General features: G+C 33.2%; 2 protein-coding genes across 3 annotated transcripts; one reads left to right on the top strand and one right to left on the bottom strand.

Annotated features, from left to right (window-relative positions):
* Nucleotides 1–156: 156 nt before the first annotated feature.
* Nucleotides 157–11,771, top strand: LOC130645735 (kinesin-related protein 7-like). Its single transcript, XM_057451820.1, has 19 exons — nucleotides 157–415; nucleotides 1,647–1,725; nucleotides 1,909–2,006; nucleotides 2,090–2,167; nucleotides 2,670–2,757; nucleotides 3,072–3,269; nucleotides 3,656–3,779; nucleotides 4,259–4,325; nucleotides 4,474–4,526; nucleotides 4,650–4,748; nucleotides 4,944–5,058; nucleotides 5,227–5,331; nucleotides 5,845–5,904; nucleotides 6,095–6,146; nucleotides 6,307–9,251; nucleotides 9,675–9,723; nucleotides 9,808–9,928; nucleotides 10,178–10,347; nucleotides 10,860–11,771. Exons 2-19 carry the CDS (start codon nucleotides 1,701–1,703, stop codon nucleotides 11,018–11,020), a joined length of 4,608 nt encoding a protein of 1,535 aa, XP_057307803.1. The 5' UTR covers nucleotides 157–415; nucleotides 1,647–1,700; the 3' UTR covers nucleotides 11,021–11,771.
* Nucleotides 11,675–23,916, bottom strand: LOC130645736 (kinesin-like protein KIF3B). 2 transcript variants are annotated; one of them, XM_057451823.1, is made up of 17 exons: nucleotides 23,736–23,916; nucleotides 20,469–20,524; nucleotides 20,174–20,277; nucleotides 18,500–18,586; nucleotides 18,249–18,336; nucleotides 18,007–18,104; nucleotides 17,818–17,920; nucleotides 17,536–17,659; nucleotides 16,766–16,833; nucleotides 16,650–16,684; nucleotides 16,306–16,373; nucleotides 15,778–15,876; nucleotides 15,538–15,652; nucleotides 15,306–15,462; nucleotides 14,582–14,721; nucleotides 14,084–14,507; nucleotides 11,675–13,565 (listed from the first exon to the last, which is right to left on the bottom strand). In XM_057451823.1, the coding sequence occupies exons 1-17, from the start codon at nucleotides 23,768–23,770 to the stop codon at nucleotides 11,746–11,748; spliced, it is 3,621 nt and encodes a 1,206-aa protein (XP_057307806.1). In that variant the 5' UTR covers nucleotides 23,771–23,916; the 3' UTR covers nucleotides 11,675–11,745. The 2 variants fall into 2 exon arrangements, with proteins under 2 accessions (XP_057307806.1, XP_057307805.1); XM_057451822.1 differs by lacking the exon at nucleotides 23,736–23,916 and adding an exon at nucleotides 22,871–23,700.

The raw sequence follows: 23,916 nt of genomic DNA, 5'->3' as shown, positions 1-23,916 counted from the left end.
AGACATTAAACCTTCAACAAAAAGATCGTTACCCAAATCTTATTTTCCAGCTGAAAAAAATATGTCAATAAAAAACCTGTTGACAGTCACGCACTGTATCTGGAAGTCTATTATATCTATCGATTAGTGGTAAATTTTATGCAAGAAAGTGTATTAATTAAAAATCTAAACATCTGGCTGGTTATCAGTTATTATTATTATTATTAGCTGCTAACAAAACATTTTTTCATCGGAAATAATAAGTTTTATCTTTTTTCTTGCGAGGCAGGTGCAAATTGTTTCTTCGAAATGTGTTTGAAAAAAATAAAAGAATATAACAGAAGAAAAAGTTTACAGAATATGTCGAAATAATGTCGCTGTTGTTGTTGCTGTCTACGTAATTTCTTTTATGAATGTTAGTAAGGAACATGACAAGGTAAAAACGGGTTTTTCTATCGCAAGACTTTGTTATTTTGATTTTATTTCACACCAGTGCAGGATTTAGTTTGCGATTTCATGCTATTCTGCTTGCTGTTAAAGTTTGTTTTGTTAAACAAATATCACTCGCTTAAAGAAATACACATTTTTTTATTGAATACAAGTTGTTAAAAATGTTAAAGCTCAGAATCAGTCACAAGTTAAGAAATTCACATTTAGTGAAAACCAATACGCTTTTTATCAACTGTATTTTAAAGAAATTCGCGCCAATCGAAGCTACCATCTTTGCTCTACAAATAAATGTTTGAAACTAAGCTACATGTCCACAGCATCTATTAGTATCTTATAATTAAAAATGGTATCTTTACACCATTTGCCAAAGTGAGTAAAAACACAGACTTTGCACAAGTGTGTAATAAAGGATTATCTAAGTTACAATGTCTAAGAGTAAAAAAAGTATGGACCAACAAACTAAATGATCATATTAAATCTTTTAAATAGTAAATAACCAAAGATTATTTTTGTTTGTACATAACACAACAAGGGGACAGTTTTGACCACATGTTGGGATGACAACAAATTATAGACGAATTATTTCGTACTAACGTTCTGGTATCATGAAAGCTCGCGCTAATCAAAACAAAATATACTTTTAATTGGTTTAACTAGTTGAAACAAAACATTGAAATAAAAAATTAAAAAGAAATTACTTAATAATTATATTAAAAAGTTCTTATTCCGAAAGAACTTCAAAAAGGGCGTAACGACATCAAAAAATGTTGAAAAGGGGCGTTAACCTTTGTTGACAAATTTTTAAAAGCATATGACAATCCAGACACTCCAATATCTTGTTTGTTTACTTCATTTACTTGATAAACCGACTTCATCTGTTTACTTTTTACGTCAGTTATTGTTATATATATAAAAACGCTTGCAATGTAAACATGTCTGTCGTAATATAATCTAGTGTAAACATAGCTTAACATCGGTGTCAATAAAACGGTAGATATGCTAAATCTTTTAGCGTTTAGATAATATTTTTACGTATGTATAATGTCGTTTAACGTGGTTGAATTAAGAGAAGGAAGCAACCTTTTCGACATGTTTTAAAAACTCCGTCTATTCTTATTAAATAAACTACTAAAGGCGACTTATACATTATATTAATTATAATTACGTTTGCACATTTCAATAGCAAATTACGTATTAAAATAATTTTATTTTGGTAGATAGAAGCTTTTAACTGTGAAAGACATCTTGTCCACAGCTAAAGTCGAATTCAAATGGATACAGAAGCAACAAAAACAGGTACGCTATTAGCGTTAAGTTAATTTTCTCTTAAAAGAGATTCCAATTTTTTAGCTTGTTTGTCAACCTCGTCCCCAGGACTATTTGCTTCTCAACGGCGCTGCGCTTTCTGATAGTTCTAGTAAAAGGTGCTGGGGTCGAGATTGCTTGCTTGTTGTTTTTAAATAATTTAACAATTTCTAGACAAATCTCGCGTTAACGTGTATGTTCGTGTTAGACCATTTCCATCAAAAAGTGAAACAGTGACGTCATCTACATTATCTTCGACTAAGGACAAAGAGGTTAGGGTCTATTTCAAAGTGTTTTAGGCGTATAAAAATTACAACCCACTATGACCCACCCACTGACATCATTTTTATCACAGTTAATTGTGAAGGATGAGAAGAATGAAACAAGATACATATTTGATCACGTGTTTGATGAAAATGCAAATAATGCAGACGTAAGCAAATCTTTTTACGTTCTTTTGTTTTTTGTTTTGTTCTTACGTTGGTAGCAAGTGCTAAATTGTACCCATTTTTAATTACCCCGAGACTAAATTTTGGTTTTCTTGTTCGCTGTTAAATTATACCTGTCTATTGTACTATTTCAATTTTAAAATTTTCATTTTTGGGGCCTCGTGAAAACTATTATGTCTCGCCAAATAATTTTCCACTTTTTCATCGATAGTCATTAACCTTCAGCACTCAAACTGTTTGCTGGAAAAAAAGACTGGGATTTCCTTGGCAAACAAACAGGGTTAACTAATTGATAATGAGTGGGAATGGCAATCAAGGACAAAAATAAACCAAGAAAGCCTTAAACCTTAATTAGTCAAGGTTACTTTTTTTTGTAGTGGTGTTGCCAAAAAACACTTCAACAAAGATGTATTTTTTACAAAACATTTTGTCTTGATTACCAATCAAAAACATAATGATAAGTATCCGTATAATTTCTTATGTTAGGTTTGTGATGTCATTTGTGAACCATTGATATCAACAGCTCTGTCAGGAGGTAATGGAAGTTTCATGGTGTATGGACAAACAGGAACAGGTAACATTGATAGCTTCAGATTTGTAATTATTGTAGACCTTTTCTTTTACTTTTTACAGCGTGACATTACATTGTCATTTTTTGTTATTACTTTCTCATTTTATAAATCATTAGTACTGTCAACTCCTAGTCTAAACCACAGACTCTGCATCAATAAGCAAAGGCAAATTCCACTTGCCAGAAAGTTCAATTACAAAAATTTGGTATATTCTTATTGTCTTGTTTGTCAGACAATGGACGTGTTTTTGAACAAACTTATTGTAACCTCTGTTTGAAGATGAATTTTTTTATTCTTGTCATTTGTTTGTTTAAAGGGAAAACATACACAGTTCTCTCAGATGATGGATTGATTCCTCAAACAATAGAAAAGTTGCTAAACAACATCGCCAAGTGCACAGAGTTCTCCTACAGAGTGACGTTTTCATACTTGCAAATATATCAAGATCGAATATACGACCTACTTTTTAACAACCAAGCTGGAGCGTTGATTTTACGCGAACATCCCCAGGAAGGTATGTATGACGTTATTGTGCTGGTGCTGAGTAAATTCTACATTTTTTAAAGGCAGAGATTTTTAGTCAATTTGTCACCCCCAAGTTTCTTTTCACTGTAATGTAAATAACTGTATGATCTGATGGTAATTGTAGGCAATAACTTCCAAAATACAAAAAGAATGACCATGCTGACGACAGCAACAATTAGCAAATTTTATGAGTTTGGATGTAAATATATAAATTATGACTCTGTAAAATCAGCAAGTAACTTTTATTAAGTTCAAATTACGTGAACCTAGTATAGAAACAGTATTAGGCGACGTGATGTGACATTCTAACATAAATAACAGTCTTACTTTTTGTTTGTTTTTCTTTTTGTTTATTTTCATTTGTTGTTTGTTTAGGCATAATTGTGGAAGGTTTAACAGTTGAAGAAATAGAAAACTTTCAGGAAGTGAAAAACCTGCTACAAATTGGAAGAAGAAAATTAATCGTTGCGGAAACAAAAATGGTTCGCTTTTCAAGCAGGTTTGCGGGATACCTTCCCTAGACATTTTGTATTTTAATGAGTTTTCAACATCATATTATAGAATTAACAAAGAATGTTTTTTCAGATGGAAAATGTATTGGTAAATCGTTAAAATGTCTGGGGTATTATTATTGATTATTATCATGCCTAGAATTTGGTAACTCAGTCGTTAGATCATTGACTTGAGCCCAAAAGAACATGGTTCGATCCCAACAAAAGATCGCTGTCTATTTGGGCAGAAATGTAATTGATTTTTGCAGCTTAAATTTGAGATCACCTCAGGAGCGTTCTTTTGGACTCTCCTAGAAACATTGTATATTCCTCAAATTATTAAGCTAACATTGCATATTCCTCAAATTATTAAGCTAACAACATAAAATATAAACCTCAATCCTCTTTTCAAGCATGACGGCCGAAAGATGGCTTCCATTCTCTCAACTTTCGTTGTAGCTAATTTTTATCATGTTTTTTTTGACAGGTCACATGCTTTGTGTATAATAACTGTGTATAAAACCAAGAAGCCATCACAAACAAATTCTTATGAGGTATACCAAACATATCCGATTTGAAAGTTTTATTTTTTATTTTTAATAAACTAGTTATTCATACCAGTTTTAAGACTAAATAATCTGCGCGCAAGAATGTTATTTTTAAACGGCTGTACAAAAAATAACTTAAGGTTTTTCTTTTCAGCCATTCGATCCATCTTCAACTGTCAACGCAGAAACTAAAGGAAAATTATACTTGTAATAAATATTTTTGTTTCATAGAATTGCTTTTAACTTCGTGCCAATAAATATATTACTGTGACTAAACTCTTGATTAATCTTAATTTGCACTTACATTCTACCAACTTTATTTATTTATAGATGTGATCTTGCTGGTTCAGAACGTTTAAAGAAAACAATGGTATCAGGAAAAACATTAGACGAGGCAAAGTATATAAACACCTCATTACTAGAGTTAGGGTGAGTTTACTTCTACTTTTTAGACTTACCAACATAAGTAAATCTCTAGTGATTTTTGCTGAAAATGTAAACTTTACGTAAAATTACACTACATTTTTAGCCACAAAAACTATCTTCATAAAACAGCTACATCCCTATGAGCTTTATTCATTATTATTATTTGTTTATGATTCTTTTTTTTACTTCAATATTTAGAAATGTAATTCACGCATTGGCTGCGCCAGATACTCCTCACATTCCCTTTCGCAACTCGACATTAACTCGGATATTGAAAGAAAGTTTTGGTGGTAATTGTAAGGCAAACATGATGGTAAAAATGATCAGCGTTAATGTTTTAATGATACTATAATTTCTATGCTTTTGTGTTGAAATGTCATCTACCCTTTACAAAAAACATTAAAAATGCCAAATATTTTCTTTTCTTTTTAATTGTTTTTACTTTTTTTAAATTAATCTTTATTTTTCATTTTTTCTTCAGATTTGCGTTTCACCATTACAAGAGGATCTCAAAGAAACAAAATGTTCGTTGAATTTTGGACAGCGAGCAATGTTGGTGATGAAGTCATCCAGACTAAATGTGAAGGTAAGAACAGCTTTCTTTTGAATGAAAGTAAAATGAAATCCTAAAAGCAAGTTAAAATTTACTTCCCGCCAAAACCCTAATGGATTCTCAGGATGTACTTCTTTAAAGTTTCGCTAATTATGCGCAGTATGAACTTATTTCTAAAACATGTAACTTCTGTTCTTGAGCGTAATTATAGTAAATAAAAATTGAAATTACTGTAAAATTCTCAAAACGCCAAAATGAATAGCCTAAAAAGTTTTTAACCATATGTGCCTTTTAAAAACTGTCAAATCCAATACCTCACTTCGAAATAGTTAATGATTTCTTGCATAACTTGTGAAATTTGTAGGTCTAATTCTTAAGAACCAATCAAGATTTTTCAAAACGAAATATAGCTACAATTTCCTAGACAAATTTGTAAGCTCCTTTGTATGAAATCAACTTGTTCTTCGCACAACATAAGCTTTAAAAAGCACTTTTCACTGGACGACAAGCGCTGATGTAGCTTCAGATATATTTTTTATTTTATAGTCACGCACAGATTCTCATTGGTTTAAGAATCCGTTGTCCAAGAGACGAAAATCACAAAAGGTATAGCGTAATAATATTAAAGTGAAGTTATCACATTTTGATAATTTTGTTGTTAGTACAACAGTATATAGTGTACAATTACAGGCTTTTTGTAATAGGGTATAACAACGTATACATAAACGTTTTAACCAGCATTCGATGGTTGACAATACATTTCTGATGCTGCAAATTCTTCCATTTAATAATTTAGATTGACTACAAATCTTTGTCTGAGTATCTTACAACAAAACTAAAAGAACTAGGTTGGTTGTGTTTATTGCAATATTGTATCTATTCAAACTCCCTTCAAAGTGCTTTTAACAGGATCCTTTTTTACAAACATAAATTCAAACTTACCACGCAAATATTTAGTATCTTTGTTCTAACTGTTATTTTCCTGTATATTTTCATCTTTCCCCTTAGAATCTGCATATAAGCAAGAAAAGGAAAATCTTCGTCATTTAAGAGACAAAATAATGAGAAAACAACTTGCACACCATTTGGAGCAAGAAACAAGTTCAGAAGAAAGTACACCAAAGAAAGAGCATCAAGCAAGAAGATTAAGCGTATTGACCGAAGAAAATTCTCAAAGTGATACAGACGTATTACTAAATCAATCGTTAGACAATATTGCAATAATTGATGACTTAAATAAAACTGAAGGATATTCCGAAGAAAATAGTAACTTAGTTAAGCAAAGTAACTCTTTTAATGCAAAAAATATATATGAAAAAGAAGATGACGTCATAGATACTAACATTTCAAATATTGACACCACGGACATCAGTATTGTTGCAGAAATCGAAGACTATGTGGTTAAAATGACAGATACATCATCTCCAGGATTGCAGACTGACTTCAGACAAACAATGGAAATCTCATTGCAGACTGACTTACTCGACTCAAAAGATGACATGGACAACGATGAAAGAGGAACTAAGCCACAAACAGGGACATTTGTCAATATTGCTAATCTTTCCAGACAAAACACGTTTGATAATAGCACTCAGACAGTAAATAATGATCACATTCTAGAAATAATTTCACTAAAGACAGAAGATTGCTCTACCATAGATGGACTAACAACCGTGATAAGTTACGAAAATGACATTACAATCGATAAGGCCAAAGATCATATTATATACAGTACGATAAATGATACCAAAGACACTGCGATGGATAAAGAAACAGACGGCGCAATAGAGAATATGACAGGCTGTACGATAAATGATACGAAAGATGTCACAGTGGATGTTGCGACAGTCAGTATGATAAACGATATGACAGGTCCTACGATGGATGAACAAACAGACGGTGCAATCGAGAATATGAAAGACTGTACGAAAGATGATATGAAATATAGCATGGTAGATAGAACAACATGCGTTATAGTAGATGATGCGACAGAGGGTGCGATAAAAGATACGACAGATGATGCGACAGAGGGTGCAATAAAAGATACGACAGATGATGCGACAGTGGGTACGATAAAATTTACAACAAATGTTACGATGGATGATGCGACAGGGGGTACGAAAAATTATACAACAAATGTTACGATGGATGATGCGACAAGGGGTACGATAAATGATACGAAAAGTGCTACGATAGATGATGCGACATTTGGTACAATTAACGATATGGCAGGTCCTACGATGGATAAAGAAACAGACAGTGCAATGAAGAATCTGACAGACTGCACGAAAGATGATATAAAATATAGTATAGTAGATGATACAACATGCGTTGCAGAAGTTACGACGGATGATGCAACAGACGGTATGATAAATGATAGAACAAATTTCACAATGGATGATGCGAGGAAGTGCACGTTAGATAATGCAACAGACGATACGATGGATAATGCAAGGTACGGTACAATAAAAGAGGCGACAAAAGTTACGATGGATGGATTGTTCCCTATTACGATGGATGATGCGAGAGACATTACATTAGATGATGCAAAAGGCAATGCAAAGGTTGCCATGACAAATACAGATACAACTGGAAACGTGCACTTAGAAAGTAAGAAGATTATGCAAGTTGATAACATCAAACCAATAACGATAGGCTCGAATATGGATTATATTGATGGAACATCTAAGATAACAAAAAATAATGAGGATAATAAAGATAATGAAGATATAAAGGATAAAATGGATGAAAAATATACGCAGGGACACAGTGAACAGACACTGTCAAATAACACATGTTCGTTTGAATTCTGTTCTGCTACAGTTGGTAATGATGGTAAAACTAAAGTAGCTAAAATACTTCAATCACCATCAGAAGAATATAATGGTTTGTGTGGAACAAAACGAAGGTTGTATGACACAAGTCACGCTCAGATTGATAGTTTTTCCAGAAGATCATCAAGTGGCACCGGTAAGATGCGTAATAGAGTCTCCACTTCGAGTCTGGACTCCGAATATGAACATTTTTTCCAAAAGGATACTAAGTATGCCAAAAAATCATTACGAAAAGTGAAGACTAAATACGAGGCTTTACTTCGTCAGTTTGAAGAGCTAGCAAGTAATGAACAAGCGGATATTAATGAGGAGTTCTCAAGTACAAAAACATGTTACGATCTCATATTACAATTTAAGAGGGAGTTAGAAGACGATCTGTTGACAGCAAGAGAACAATTAAATGTAGAAATTGGAGATGAAGATGAAACGCAAGAAAGAGATTGCTTGACACCAGTACTGTTTATGGATGATTCCAAAGGAATGATTAACAGGGAAGACGCTAAAGCTATAGCTGGTGCCCTAGATTTAGAATCTACGACCATCTCACTTACAACGAAACCCGAAGAACTGTATGAGAAGCAGTGTATACAAGCGGAAGATAAAAATAACAATGACGTAAAGATTGACCTACGTAATGAATTTTTAACCTCTGTTAGAAGTTTTCCAAACGAAGTTAAAACGTTAGGTGAAGTAAGTACTGACTCTAATCAAGGTGTGATGAATAGCAGTAGTGATAGAGAACAGAACACACCATCAATCGTGCAAGAAGGTGAAATAAAAACAAAAATTGAGGTTCGGCAAAATACAAATCAAGAAGAAATAATATTTGAAGATAAAAAAAGAGAAAGAAAGAAAGAGAAACGAAGAGAAAATATAACATTGGCTGCAATCGAAAATGCTGAAATTAAGAAAGAGTTACTACTAACGAAATTAGAGAAGATCCGATTGGAAGCAGTGTTATCATGTGTCATGATGAACAACGAGTCAGTTGACATGACAAAAGAATTTAAACAGCTGTCACAAAATTCCATGAAGAGATTGACAACGTCAAGATCAACCTTGTCATCTTCAGCAAGTTGTGCGCAATTGCCAACCAGTTCCAGTGGAGCAGTCCATCAGGTAAGACTTGTACATAATTTTTAAATTTATTGAGACAGGGCGAATGAGTTTCTATGTTAGGTTTAAAGAACACACAATTATAAATTTTAACACAGTGCACATTTGATTCGCATATTTGCTTAAAGTAATAAATGGTCAAAGTATCAAATAGAGTTGAAAGTATTTACCAATTTTAGAGCTTATGAATGACTTTAACACTAAAAAAACAATTAGGTTCATTGCATTTAGATCATCAACATTTTTATACATAAATAAAAACTCCTTTTATAATCCTTTCTTAACTCAAAAAAAGCAATGTCTAAATAAATATTGACTTAACGAATTTAACTTTACCTAAGAAATTCACAGTCTAACTGACTCGCCTTATATTGTATCTTCTTCTGTATCTTCTTATCCATAAGACCTATTGACTTTGTGTTATAGAGTTACACCAGTCCATTTAAAAAATACAGTTATGCTGACAGGTTTCCAGGTATGATTTCAATTTCAATTGTCTACATTGTATTAATGTTTTGTGTTGTCATAAATGACTAAACAAAAAGTTATTTTCTTCTAGCAATTTCTAATAATTCTTCTTATGGATCTGAGACAACATCAGTGTTTACGCCTTCAGGTTTAACGCCATCTACCTCAACGCCCACAGTAAGAAAGAAAAAAAGTACTGCATCGATCACGAAGTAAGTAACAAAAGTGATTTTAGTAACATTCAAATATTGTAAACTATTCCAATAGCTTGCTAATGCGAATGCAAAAAAATGAAGCCAAGTATATTTGCTGAATGAGTGGCTGAAATATACTCATTTATTCGAGAAAAATCTTATTTATTTTTTATTTTTTAAGCTTACTATAATGAAACCCTTAAACAGAATGCTGCAATTGTGTTTAAGGAAAGAAAAAGTATGAAAAATTAATTCGTTGCATTTCAGATCAGTGCAAACGGATACCGTTGCACACTGGTTGATGAATGACGGTGAATCAACCACAGACGCAACAAGTTCAGAGTTTGACATATCTTCCATGTCTGATATCAGTAGCCCGGGTTTGATGAGACGAATGAGTCCATGTGGTCAAGCTAACGACGACCTCAACAATATTGGCAAGTTATTGTTGACAATTGTTGACTTTCTTTATTAATTGGGCGTAGCAAGAAAACTTGATTTTTGACAATATACCGTATTTCCTTAAGTAATGCCCGCCTCAAATAAACTTTTTTAATAACGCCCTCTCTTAAATAAACGCTCCTTTGAAATAGCATCCCTGTTTTGTTTTTTTAATAAGAAAGTACGGTATAGAATTAAATGGTCCATGCATAATTAATAAATTTTCTTGAAGTGAAATTCGAAATAAGTTTTGTTACTTGAGACAACATCAAGATGGTAGAAGGCCAATATTTTATTTCGGCTATCAGCCAATTAAAATTATATCTGCCAATTCATTTACGTGGGTTGCCTGGGGTGAAATGGAAAAGTGATATTTCCTAAAATAGACAATTCACAAGGTTGTTTGCAGTCATTATTGAAAGAGAAGTTGCAAAATAAGTTTCCAGAACACATCAAACTTCTTATATCCGCATATCCATAACACCGATTATTTCGATTATTTTTTTAGACTTCTCAATGGATATGGAGAATCTGGATAATATGCTTTTGCAATATCGGAAAAAAGAGAAATTCTCAATCTCTTGCCTTTCGTTTTTTCGCAAAAGACAGATAAAGAAACGGCTGAAAGAGCTGGAGAAGAGTCAGTTTTCATCAACGAAGAAGTGTTAAAACGTTTGAGAAAATGTCTCATCTTGGAATCATTTTTTCGAATACGGAATACTTTGATTGCACTTCTTCTCCCTGCTCATTTGAGCTTTTTTTCCATTAGTTGATATGAAATGCTTGTTTTTGCGACTTTAATTTTCAAATAATTTGAAAAAACTGGTATTATTTCGTTCTTTGACCCTTTTTAAGGGTGATTTAGACGAGCTATTTCGAACATTCTCTACAAAACGAAAGATTGTCAACCGTAGATTAGGAATATTTTATGTAAATTATATAAAAAAGTTTTCTTGAATTTGTATTTTAATATGCAGAGAATAGTAATTTATTTAATGTCAGAAAGAACATAAAACCCGTAAATGAGTAACTCCAGATTATTAACCGTCTGCTGCATTGTGTTAAGTAAATCTGATTGGTTAAAAGTTAATAGCGCGTCAGCTTGAAATTGAAATAGGACAAGATTCGTTCTATGGAAATCTATCAAATTTATAAATTTATACTACAACTGCTACAATATTATTTAACTATAAGAAATAAATAAACTTTTTGAAAATCTACAAAAAAGATTTTTCTTTTCTTTTCTTTTAAAAAGAAGCCGATAATTTTTCAGAAGGGACTGAAGGGAAATTAGTTCAAATTATGAAAGAGAAAACGGTAACCTTAAATTTGTTCCGATTACGGAGATATTCGAATTAAACAGATCAACAATAATCTAATGTTTGTTTTTCTCTTCATTGAATAAACTGTCGGACATGTCCTTGTTGTTTCTTTTTTGTTTTCATCCAGTCAGGTATAGACCATGAACTTCTTCTCGTGTTCGACGAAAATATGACATCACCAGCAGTGTTATGATCTCGAGACGGGAGGTTTAAACATTTCTCACTTTGTTTTCCTCTGCTGCTTCCGTCTCCTGAATATTGAGATGTATACGAAGCTTCTTTTGCATCAGGAGAGAACCCATACCACGTCTGGGGTCTGCTTCTGTTAGTTGTCTGTTCACTGTATTTATCACTCTTTCTTAGCCTGTCGAAAACAGAAGAGCTGTAATTTGTGGGCGAGCCAACATTTCGTTGGGCGTACGTTTTATCTGCGCTTTTGTCCTCCACTGGACTAAATTCAATAAGGTTTGAACCACGTGATGCAACACTGTCATTTTTACGGTATGACAGAGGACTCGTCGGAATCTCATATCTTCTTCGGTTGTATGGACTACTTGGGTTGGAGTTTGATCTATACCCAGTTGTTGACGGCGACTTGTACGGGTTGTGTGAAGAGTAACTGCCCTGTGTACTGTCGATTTGTTGCACAACACTATTTTCATTCATGTCGTAGGTGACGTTGATATTCGTCGGCGAATAAGTGTGACTTCTCTCTGAAAGCATCGACGAATATGGACGACTTGTATCCGACGGCAATGGTTTTATATGAGCTACTTTGACGCCGTTATAATCTTTCGCCTTCTTCCCGTTACTTTCGTAATCAAACGTTTGTGTCGCACCATCGATTCTTACTGGTTTCGTGCGCAACTTGCGTTTTATTTCGTGCACTTTGTTATCGTTAGGATAAACGCGTGTTAATTGTTCGATTAACAAAGTGTATTCTTCGTTCTCCTGCTTCAACTTGTCGATTGTACTTTTAAGTGTGAGACATTTTTTTTCAAGATTCTTCTTATCGGATTCAATGGTTTTCAATTTCTCTTCATTGTGTTGGGATGATTTGGTACCACACGATAGACATGGTCGATCACCCATAACAGACAAACTACTGCTGAAATGTGTGTCAGTAGCAATATTATCAAAGGATGTTGCACTTTTAATTGGGCTATTGTATTCAAAAGAAGATCCTCCATAGCTACGATTGAAATCGTATTTGCTCGATCGATATAGTGGACTCGCTGCACGAGCAGTTGAAGAATACTTTGATTCGAAACTATCGATAGTATTCAACTTATTGGAGCTACCAGAGAACGACTTGTATGATGAAGCACCAAATTTTAATGGACTAAACGAATCATCGGATTTGTACTCGTAAGTAGAGACACTTCTTTTCATTATCGGATCATCATCGCGTAAATAGGAGGTTAAACCAAATCGCGAAGCTATTGAGTCAAAGTTTTTCGATTTCCGATCGTTTTTAACCAGTGTTTCAATTCTATCCAGGGTGTGACTAAAACCAGAAAATACATCGCGTGCTTTCATAATGTCAGGATTCTCCACCACATTTTCAGTTTGAATCTCAGTCACCACCTTTTCCTCGTCTTCGACCGTGGTTCCTACCAGCTTTCGTCCACCTGCTTTTGAGACAACGTTTTCGCTCTCCGTTTGAACAGCCCTCGAAGCTGTAAGTTTCACTGAATCGACGACATCGAGGTCCTTGACGATAAGTTTCTTCTCTTTCTCTATCTTTTCATTATTTTGTATTTGTGTTATCAAATCATGATTTTCATTTGTTATTTTTTGCATTTCTTGTTTTAACAAACAGTTTTGTGTTGTCATATGAAGCTGCTGTAAAATGATTTTTAAGAAATGTTTGTACCTCACCATCTGAAAATCTGAAAATAAATAGTAACTTTATCAATTTCAGGCCTCTAAATGCAACAGTATTGCCTGTCATGAAATAACTTTGAAGAATCAAGTCATAGTATAGACGACAACAATGTGACACAAAGTTACATTCTGTTATACAAGACACCACCGCAAAAGGATATGGTGTAAAAGCTTCACTGCAGACCAAATAAAAGAACTTTAATATATATCATAACATACACACTTTTGTTTTTAATGTTTATATCAATGTTACTGGCTTTTACAAGCTCAACTGTTGCTTACTTACAACTTGTTGATTGTTATTGGAAAACAAATTCACTGCTTGCTTGTTTAGTTAGGTTGATGTAAGACTTTATCGTTCTTTTTTATACAACTTACGCACCTTTCAGTAACTTGTTTTATAATCCGTAATTCCGCTCTTCATTTTTACCCACTTCAGGCTGTTCCCTACTAGCGCCCTTTTAAAAGAATTTTCGCTTCATTTTACTTATGAAATGTTTTTTACAAAAAAAACTATATTTACCATTATCAGTTAACCCATCAAGGCTGTCCATACCAATCTGTTGCGCCATTGCATCGAGGCGGGCTTTTAACTCAGCTAATAATTGGTCCATGTCCTTGATGTTATTGCTGGTATGCGACAATTTTGATATATCTTCCTGCAGTTTAAGAAGGTACTCCACAACACCATGTTCGGTCAACGTAACTTTGTTCTGCAAATCGTCAACATATGTGTTCAATGTATTTGACAGAATGGAAATATCAGTTTTGTTTTCTAATTTCTTTGCAAGTTCTTCTCGCGTTTGGATAAACAATTTTGCAACTTTTTTATCTCTCTTGATATCGTCATCAATAACACATAAGGATTCTTCCATTCGCTTCAATTGTTCACTCTTTATTGTGACTTCGTTATTAAGGAGATAAATTTGATCTTGTAGCGCTTGCAACTATGAATAAATATATGTATTACAAATACCATAACCAAAAACATTTGATTTAATATTTACAGTCGCCATCTTACCTCATCCACATGTGTTTGGTTTAACATATTCTGTAAAGATTCAGATTCATTCTGCGCATGTTCCAATTTTTTAACCAGGTCAGCACATTCTCTCTGGACAGTTTCGTCGCATGTTTGTTTCATCTTGTGAATTTGCGATTCTGTGGAAATAGCAAGATCATCAAATACATTTTATTTTTGAAGTTGGGCGAAATTAGTCAAAATAGAACTATGTCTACATAAGGGAACTATTTTTTAAATGATAGTCCAGTAAATGCTCTTTATCACGGACATTATGTTGCAACATGCTGTTGATGTAAATGTCCATATTATTAGTTACAAAAGATAAAGCTGAAGGGGACCATGAGAAAGTAATTTTTAGAAACAGTTGCTCACAGACACAGTAAAGGTAGGAACTGTGTGTAACACGGTTTTAAGAACGCTTTAACATCTTCTGAAAATTCCAATGAAATATTTAGCTTAGTTTGATGCTAATTTTTTGGAAAAATTTAATCTTGCGTGGTTAAAATTGTTAAGATACTATCTGTAGAAATGTTTGCTATTCCAAGAATCATATGTTATAGCAGCACTTTCCAAAGTGCTTTTTCTTTGTGCAGTTTTTGTATGTCTGTTACTAAAATATATATGTGTATTGTAAGAAAGACCTTTTTTATTGTCGCAGGAAGTTAAATTTTTGCATAAGGTAAAAAAAAGCACAACTGCAATGAATAATTGATACCATTACCTTTAGCTTCCAGCTGTTTCAATAGTTGGTCAGACAAACTTTTGTAATCAACTTCCATGTTAACATATGCTGTGTTGGTCACTTTCATTGCTCGTGATCCAAAATTCAACGTACATTTTGTTTCTTGTGAATCTCGAATTGATGGTGATACACAAACCTATAAAATTAGAAAACAATGTCCCAGATTCTCAAGTTGGCATATTTTTTGGCAAAATTTCAGGAATTAACTTACAATAAGGCTAGTTTTACAATTGCCACCTAAACTTTCTTGCAATAATCGCGTCAGCACAGAATTTCGAAATGGAACATGTTTCGTCTTTTTATCGGCTAACGCTTGTATAACATTTCTAAATATAAATTAAATCAAAAAATTGGATATAATTCATCTCTCACATACGACGAGAATCTTATAGCGACTAGTAGCCTGAAAACATTTTCAAAACCACCAAGCAATAAAAATAAGGAAACTTGCCCTAGCTCCAGTAGAGAAGAGTTAATATGTTGTGCCTCGCTTAATCGGTCGCCTGATGCACCAGTACGTTTTATTCGTTCACTGCCAGCCAAGTCACATCTGTAAAAAGATATAAACACAATTTAAGTGCAGATATTTTTTTCAAAATATTTGCTCAGTAAGCAAATCTTATTAAAATAATATTATTTTTCTATATATTTTTATAATCAACTTTTAAGGTACAGTTCCAGCAAATTTACAATTTTGAATTTATAAGTATTCACAAGCGGTCGCCGCTTATCCGGATCTCTAGTGTGGAGTGAACGTATCTTATTCAAATCTTCGTTATAGAGTAAAGGTGTTAGTACGCACATCTAGTACCACAACAATCCGGTTCACTTATCTCTTGGTGTTTACATTAATCCGAAGTATAAACATGATCATAATATTCGTCCAAAAATTAAAAAAATATATATTTGAAAAAATGGTAAAAGCAAGGTAATCTCTTTTCAGTTTGACATGCAGCTAACACCATTTCAGAATACTTACATGTAAAGTTTCCCTCTGATAATGACATCTTTACCAAAAGAATTTAAATCCAATGAAAATTCCTCATCCTAAGTAATGTCAACAAAAAATGTTTTTAAAATAATTTTCAAGTTGGAAATAAGTTAAACTACCAGCAGAAAAACGTTATAAAATAATAATTCAACTAGTTAAGCTTTTAATCAGATGAAAAACTTGTTAAAAAAATTCCCACATATCTCATGTTTCTCTCAGTATGATAGAAATCCGAAAAACTTTAACCTTGAAGGTCAGTTATCATAATGGCACTAGAAAGATAGCTTAAAATCGCAGATTTATTTTCGAGAAAAATAATTATAAATAGCTACCATTGATGAATCTGGATTCGTCGTCTTCTTTTCCTCTAAAAAAGGAAACAAGATTTAAGATAAGTTTTATGGATAAAAAAAGATGCACAAAAACTTTTTCCGGACAACATACATACCTTCTGTTATGCCTTCATACTCCTCTTTCAATGTCCGTTCAATCAACATTTGCAACACAGCATGAGATCTGAGAAGAAGACACATTTCATTTTTAATACAATTAGAAAGACGCAACGTGATTCATACTATATCAACACGTGATTTTAAGGTGGCATATTTTTGCCACCTCAACTTATATTAAATTGTTACTTATTTCCCGGCTTATAACTTCAATAATAACTTATAACTTTATTTATAGCTTGTAACTGAAATTATAAATTATAACTTAGTAGCAAGTTCTAACTTTTGAATTAGCTAGCAGGATTTGTAGTGAATTCTTCGTTTGAATGCTTAATAATGATCGAGGAAGTAGGCCTTATCTTTTCATCTGTCTTAAATGCTTTGTTCGCGAACCGTATTATTAATTTTGTATTCGAAAAACCTTTTCTCAACTTAACTAAACGCAGGTTTAACATGCTTTCGGATATACAAACAAAGAGGTGACGTAGGTCCATGATATGGACACAAATTGACATGCCCAGATTAGTTGATGCCTTTAGGTTATAACTCAAGTTATAAGTTATAACTCGAGTGAAAACTTATAACTCAAGTTATTAGTAAAACTGGACTTAACAGTTTTTAAGAAGTTATAACAAATTAAAATGTAATATTAGCTGAGGTGGCTCAAACATGCCATGGTAGGATTGTCACTTAAAATGTGACCAGTGACATTTAACCAATCACATGTCAGTTACACAGAATGTATTGATTCTATAATTTTTTAGCTTACCGACTGGATGTTCGATTCATTTTCGTTTCAGCAAAAACTAGTCGTTTTTTTCCCGCGTTTAGGAATTGCAAAACTTCAGTTGGTGTGCGGACAACATAATCAGATAAATTCTCCACGTAAACTCCTATAATAAAATATTATAAGTTATATTATAAGTTAAATATTTTCGTATTCAAAATTTATTTGAAAGATCCTGCAAATGGTCCGCATTTTGGATTTATAAAAGTATACCTTTAAAATTTATTTTTTATATTTTTTAATCTGCGTATAGTTATTATTTACCTGTTCTGGGATTTTCTCGTATTGTCAATTCCATTTTATGATTATTGTTATCCAATAAATCATAAATTTTCTCTTGATATATTTGCAAATAAGAAACAGTCACCTAAAACAAATGTATATTATATAATCACTACTGCTACCACATCTGATCTTCTTTAAAGGACTTAACACATACTTAGTTGTAAATACCTTATAATTATGTTTCAAATCATCTTGAATATGGTTAAAGCAACTATCGATCATACTCTTTGTGATACCAGTATCAGACATCAACGTGTAAGTTTTCCCTGAAAACACAAAAATACTTTGTAGAATGCTAGATGTTTGGAGGCTAGCTGTATGGATGAAGGTTGTCAGTAACTCTGAATAACTTTCAGAGTTTATTTTTAATCTAAAGAACTCATAAATCCTAAGATTGTTTTTATTCTCACCAGCTCCTGTCTGACCATAAGCCATCAATGTTCCATTGAATCCATTTAAAGCAGATTGAACTAGTGGTCTAGTAAGCGTCTTGCAAACCTGAGTAAAAACCACAAATAAATACCAGCCCTTAAAAATCATAAAAATAAGATCCCACTAAAAAAAAACAACAACGACTTAGGATTTCTATTTTTGTTCAATAGGCATGCTCATTTACGAATTGTTTTAGATCGACTATACAAACGAAACAAATAAGTTTCACCTCAGCATTCGTTTTATCTGGTGGAAACACGTGATCGAATGCGTACGTCTTTTCAGCATGTCCTTTTTCGTCAGATAGAACTTTGAACTATAAAAACAAATATAAATTCAGACCTGAAATTTCGAACAGGGTATAATCAGTGCAAACACACAAGATACAAATGGGAACAAATTCATAATATAATGGAAGTCATAATTTGGTGTCTAATTGTTAAATCACGGATTCTTATGCAAAGGGTGCTTTTCAACAACAAAAATATATTTATCAACAGCGATAAAAACGGTTGTTGCATAGATCATACTTAACGAAACAGATAATAATTCGCACAAGGCATAAGAGAACCGAGAGAACAAACGAAAAAGGGTTTCTTGGTTTTCTTAGTGTTTGGGCAAAGATTGAACGCTGCTCTTTCATTACGTTGGTAATTTCTACAGTTTTTTAGATTTGTATTATAGCCCCTCCCACCCCTTCTGGTTTTTTTGAATAACTTCTTTATGCTATGCTGTATGGCTATGACTCTTACTGAGTTTCAATATTTATTTGCGTGCTTAATTTTTTGGCCCAATGCCTCTTAGAGGCTTTGATATTGGCTATTACTCGAAACTACACCTAAACATCTCTATGAAATCCTTATAACCAGGGAAGTATTATAACTCTTGTTAGGATTGTCCCTAAAACCTGAAACTTGCAACACAACTTTGTTTCTTCAAGTAGAATCGTTCTATATTTTCTGGACACGTGGATAATCGGATATCCCGACTTTTTAGGATTTTACCCAAAAATCGGGAAAAACCACAATTTTGGCGACTTTGTTAAGCGAAATATGTAAAAACCGGAATATATGTTTAATAACTTTTATTTAGCTTTCAGAAACTTTAAACAGAATTTAAAAATTCGCTCTAGAACTAAAGTAATTAAATTTTAAGTGGATAGTGGTAATTTAAACAAATTTCAAACTTTTGATGACCTTACAGAAAACAAACAAGCAAAAAAAAACAAGGTACTACTTTGTTCCTTTTGTGGCGTGCTATATGTGTGCAAAGTTTGATTATGTTTGGACAAGTCTATGAAAAGTTATTAAGGACGGGGGAGGGGGGGGGGGCAACTGTCATAATATGTTTGAAAGACCCCGGACCGAATAGGGTTAAGGTCGGTTATGCGGGTGGATCTAGCGGTGGTGACCGTGTGCTATGCCACTTGTTTAGTTTTCCTGGAAAAGGCGAAGCCATCACCATCATGAATCCTCCGTGAAGTTTGTGGTATCTTTAACTTAAGCAATTTCAAATACATATTGTGTGTAACACACCCACAAAGGGCGTAAGTACTAACGCCACAAGACACGCTATAGCGTTTCTTGTGTGAATAAAAGGTGTTCTAGGCTCGTAAGTTAAGTCTTATGTGTGATTGAATAGAACTGTTTTTCAAATAATTGAAAATATGTGATTTTCGACCAGATCGGATAACGGCTATAAAGGCAATAGTTCGGGAAATTCTTATTACCTACACCGTTACATCCACAAAGACATTATTGTTTGATACTCCATGTCATTGTTTCTTAAGTGTTCTTCATAGCTTTGTAGCATCTACTTTAAATGGGATTGTTGTAGTGTGACGCGCTTCTTATTTTTAATTATTTTTCTACGTTTTTATTTTTTGATCATATTAAAGCAGTACCTGGCCTTCGTTCTCAGATATTTCGTATGGATAAGCATCCTTTCTTGATTTTTCTTCCTTTGAGAACGGGCGAACTCTCACAAACACTTTCACACGACCTGAATCTAAAACAATTCGATAAAAAAATTAGGAAAGTCTAAAAAGCTTCAAAAGTAACTAACTGCTCATAATCTTCACATCCGTTGAATTAAGAAGGCTATTGTTGCAAACGCATAGGCGGAAACTCTTCTTGAATTTGAGACGTTTTTATAACACGAAACAAAATAGTAGATCAAAAACAGATGAAGTCTCTAACCTTTTCCTACTTTGAGATCTTTAGACGTTCCATTCTTCTCACGTGGTGTCACGCCCCTATATATAAACAAATTGGTATCACCTTAAAATGTTAACAATTTCTTACTGACTCGGTGCAGTATAAACGAAAAAAGAGTGCTTAAAACATGTTATATATTAATATCAGTTCGATGTTTCAGATAAAAACTTCTGTTCCCTCTTTTTTAATCCTTAGAAGTCAAGTTCTTGCTCTGTTCGTATTGATTCAATTTATTATTATTATTATTACTATTATTTACCCAGGATAGCCTCTTCAGTTCCTATTGGTACTGCTATCAACGAGGGTCCTGCGAAGGGGGTCCTAGCGCATTTAAAGCTCCCATTTAAGCTACGAAAGTCGTGGAAGCACAGCAATCGCTCAACTAGACAACCGCCTAAGATATCAATCCTATTCTCATGCTGAACGCTAAGCAGAAAGGATAGATTCACACTTTTATAGTCTCTGGCATGACTCGGCCAGGGTTTGAACCCAAGACCTCCCGCACTGAAAGCGAACGCTCTACCACAAGGCTATCAGTCGGTCAAAACATTTGAAGTATCAATTTAACGCGACAAAAAATAAGAAAATCAAAACAACATTTTGGTTTAAGGTTAGTCTTGTGGTAGAGCGGTCTCTTGGGTTCAAACCACAGCCAAGTCATGCCAGAGACTATAAAAGTCTGCATCTATCTTTTCTGCTTAGCGCTTAGCATGAGGATAAGATTAATATTAGGCGGCTGTCTAGTTGAGCGATTGTTGTGCTTGCACGACTTTCGTAGGTCAAATAGAAGCAGGACCCTCGTTGATAGCAGTACCAATAGGAACTAAAGAGGTCATCTTGGGTAAAAATTTTAATAATAATAGTAATAATTATAATCCACAAATGTTTAAAGTATTGTACCATTCAGTTTCAAGCCAGCTTTCATCTCCAAACATTTTTAACCATTAAAATTTTACATACAGACAAAAAATCGAAATCATTCAGCTTAAATATATTAGTGTTTGCCATTATAAGGTCACATGTACTATCTTTATCAACTCGTAAAACATGCATTGAAATGTACTCACAAAACAGAACAAGGACGACCAGTTGATCTATTACAAACCTTATGTTGATTTCTATGAACAGCGATTACTTTCCCATTGTAACAAGCTTGTAGGCTTTTTGTATGATGCTGCCATTTTTTTGATATATTAAACATAAAAGGATTTTTTCTCCCTTAATCCCTATTGCTGAGTTGAAATAGATCTTTCTCTCTTATGATGCATTCAGTCAACAGAATAAAAAATATGATCCAAATGTCAAATATTTTGTTTTGTTTTGTTACTTTATATATATTACCATATTCTCTTGTTCCCATAGATATAACGTGTTCCTAATTACATTTATTTAAAAAATTAATTTTAATTAGCCTAATTACTTAATAAATTATAAATACTTAATGTCAATTAAGGGATTCGATACATCTATTTATGGCACCACTTGTATAAGACAGATAGCTTGCTCACTTAATTTAAAACTAAAGCGACTGATTTGATACTTATTTGTATCATCTTATATTTCTAAAATTCCTTATCCATACACTTAATAGCTGTAGTAGAAATTGAAGACGTAGCAAATACTTTCAGTGGATTTCAGACTGGTTAACTAATTAACCAATGTGAAGGCGAAATTAGACTTCCTTAAATTTCCTGATTAAAAAAATTCAAGTTCTTTTTACGGAGGTCCTAATTGGAATCTACTTGAAAACTTCACTTCAATAAAATGTTGGTTGAAGGTCGCAAAAATAACACTCTTCAAGTTCAGCTCAGGAAGAGTTATTAAGCTGCGTGTTACTGCGTGGTCAATGTAACACAAAATATTTTAATTAAGTAGTCCTGACATCCACGTTATGGCAGTAACATTTCACATAATATTCATTGTTTGATTAAATCAGTTGGTATGCACGTTGTCTTTTAAAGAGAGCAAAAAAGATTTGGTTAGGAATCCTGTTTTCGCATGCAAAAATTTCCTAGCCAAAAAGAGATTGATTAACCATTCAAATATTTTGAATTTAACATTAAAATATGAAATCGACGCAAAACTAACATATTATGGGATCAAATTGTGTGAATGAGAAATCGCTAATGCTATTCAATTTTCTCCAACATATTTTAAACAGTACCTGTTCAAAATATCAATCAGTTTTGATATACAAAAAGAACTCGAAAAATGTAATAGGCGTGCAACGCTGTTAAAATGTACACATGCATAAAATCGGTGACAGGTGTTGATTTAAATATCAACGTCCTGCCAAAACTAATATTAACGTATTGGGAAAAGGCACAGAAAATGCAGGTCACATTTTGAGCAGAATGGCCTAGACATATGAATAAACTAGCTACCTTCTTCTGACAGATGTCTTCGCTGTTAAATTTTTCTTTCTACTAAGCATTCTTTCTATTTTGCATCTTTTCGTTTAGCTGAAGCAGAACAAAATGTTTGCAAAACCTCTCATCACCACTTTCGCTGCAGAAACATGCATCATGTTAGCTCTTGCAGCATAATTTTTTTGATGCTGCTATGCTAAACTGCTTGTATGCATTCAACTGGAACTGATTTTCAAAACACAATGTTTTCGGTTTTCGCATAGTTTCATTCAATATCTTGCCGCGTAAATTTCGTTTTTGATTTTAAAACCAATTTAGGTCACTTTTAGGAAGTTGAAAGTACGATCTAGCTCTCCTCTCCTCTACGATACTCTACTCTACGATACTCTAGCTAAATTTACTTTTACAATCTTTCTTGCTGACTTACTCATTTGAGAAAAATAACACCTTGAGCGAATTAATTTTCGCACATTTCGAGAGTTTTTGTCAATTTCGCAAAAATTTCTCCCCGTTAAATTATAAAGTAATTCGTTATTTAGATCTTTTATACCTTCTTTGAAACGATTTTATGCTTCTTTTTTCACATTTATCTACCACATTTATCCACCACTCTACACAACTGGTATGAAAACTTTACTTCAGCAATTTTTATGTCATCTACGTAAACGCACTTGTAAAAAAGTATAAATTTAAAGCAAAAAAATCATTAAATTTCCTTTTCGCAAAATTCAGTTTTCGGGAAAATTAATTCACATAAGGTACTCTGGAAATATTAAGAGAAATAGGAGCTTCTATTGAAAACGCGTGCGTCACCTATCAATAATTATCATTTCATAAAATGAACGGTACAACTCAGAATTTATAAAATACTGACACTCACCCCTTCTTTTTTGAGGCTTTCCTAGCACTGTTCATTTCAGTAGATTACAACCCAACCACCAAAAAGTACTATGCTGTCTGTCTGTTGACGTTAACAATAGATTGGCCAATTAAAACTGATGTCAAAAAAAATGTAACTTTAACTTCTCTGTGAAAAAGCTATCGATTATGTGAGAAAATTT

This window comes from Hydractinia symbiolongicarpus, chromosome 5 (genome assembly GCF_029227915.1).
Source record: "Hydractinia symbiolongicarpus strain clone_291-10 chromosome 5, HSymV2.1, whole genome shotgun sequence".
NCBI lineage: Eukaryota > Metazoa > Cnidaria > Hydrozoa > Anthoathecata > Hydractiniidae > Hydractinia > Hydractinia symbiolongicarpus.
The sequence above is the reverse complement of the archived record's forward strand: the minus strand, read 5'-3'. Positions and strand labels throughout refer to the sequence as shown.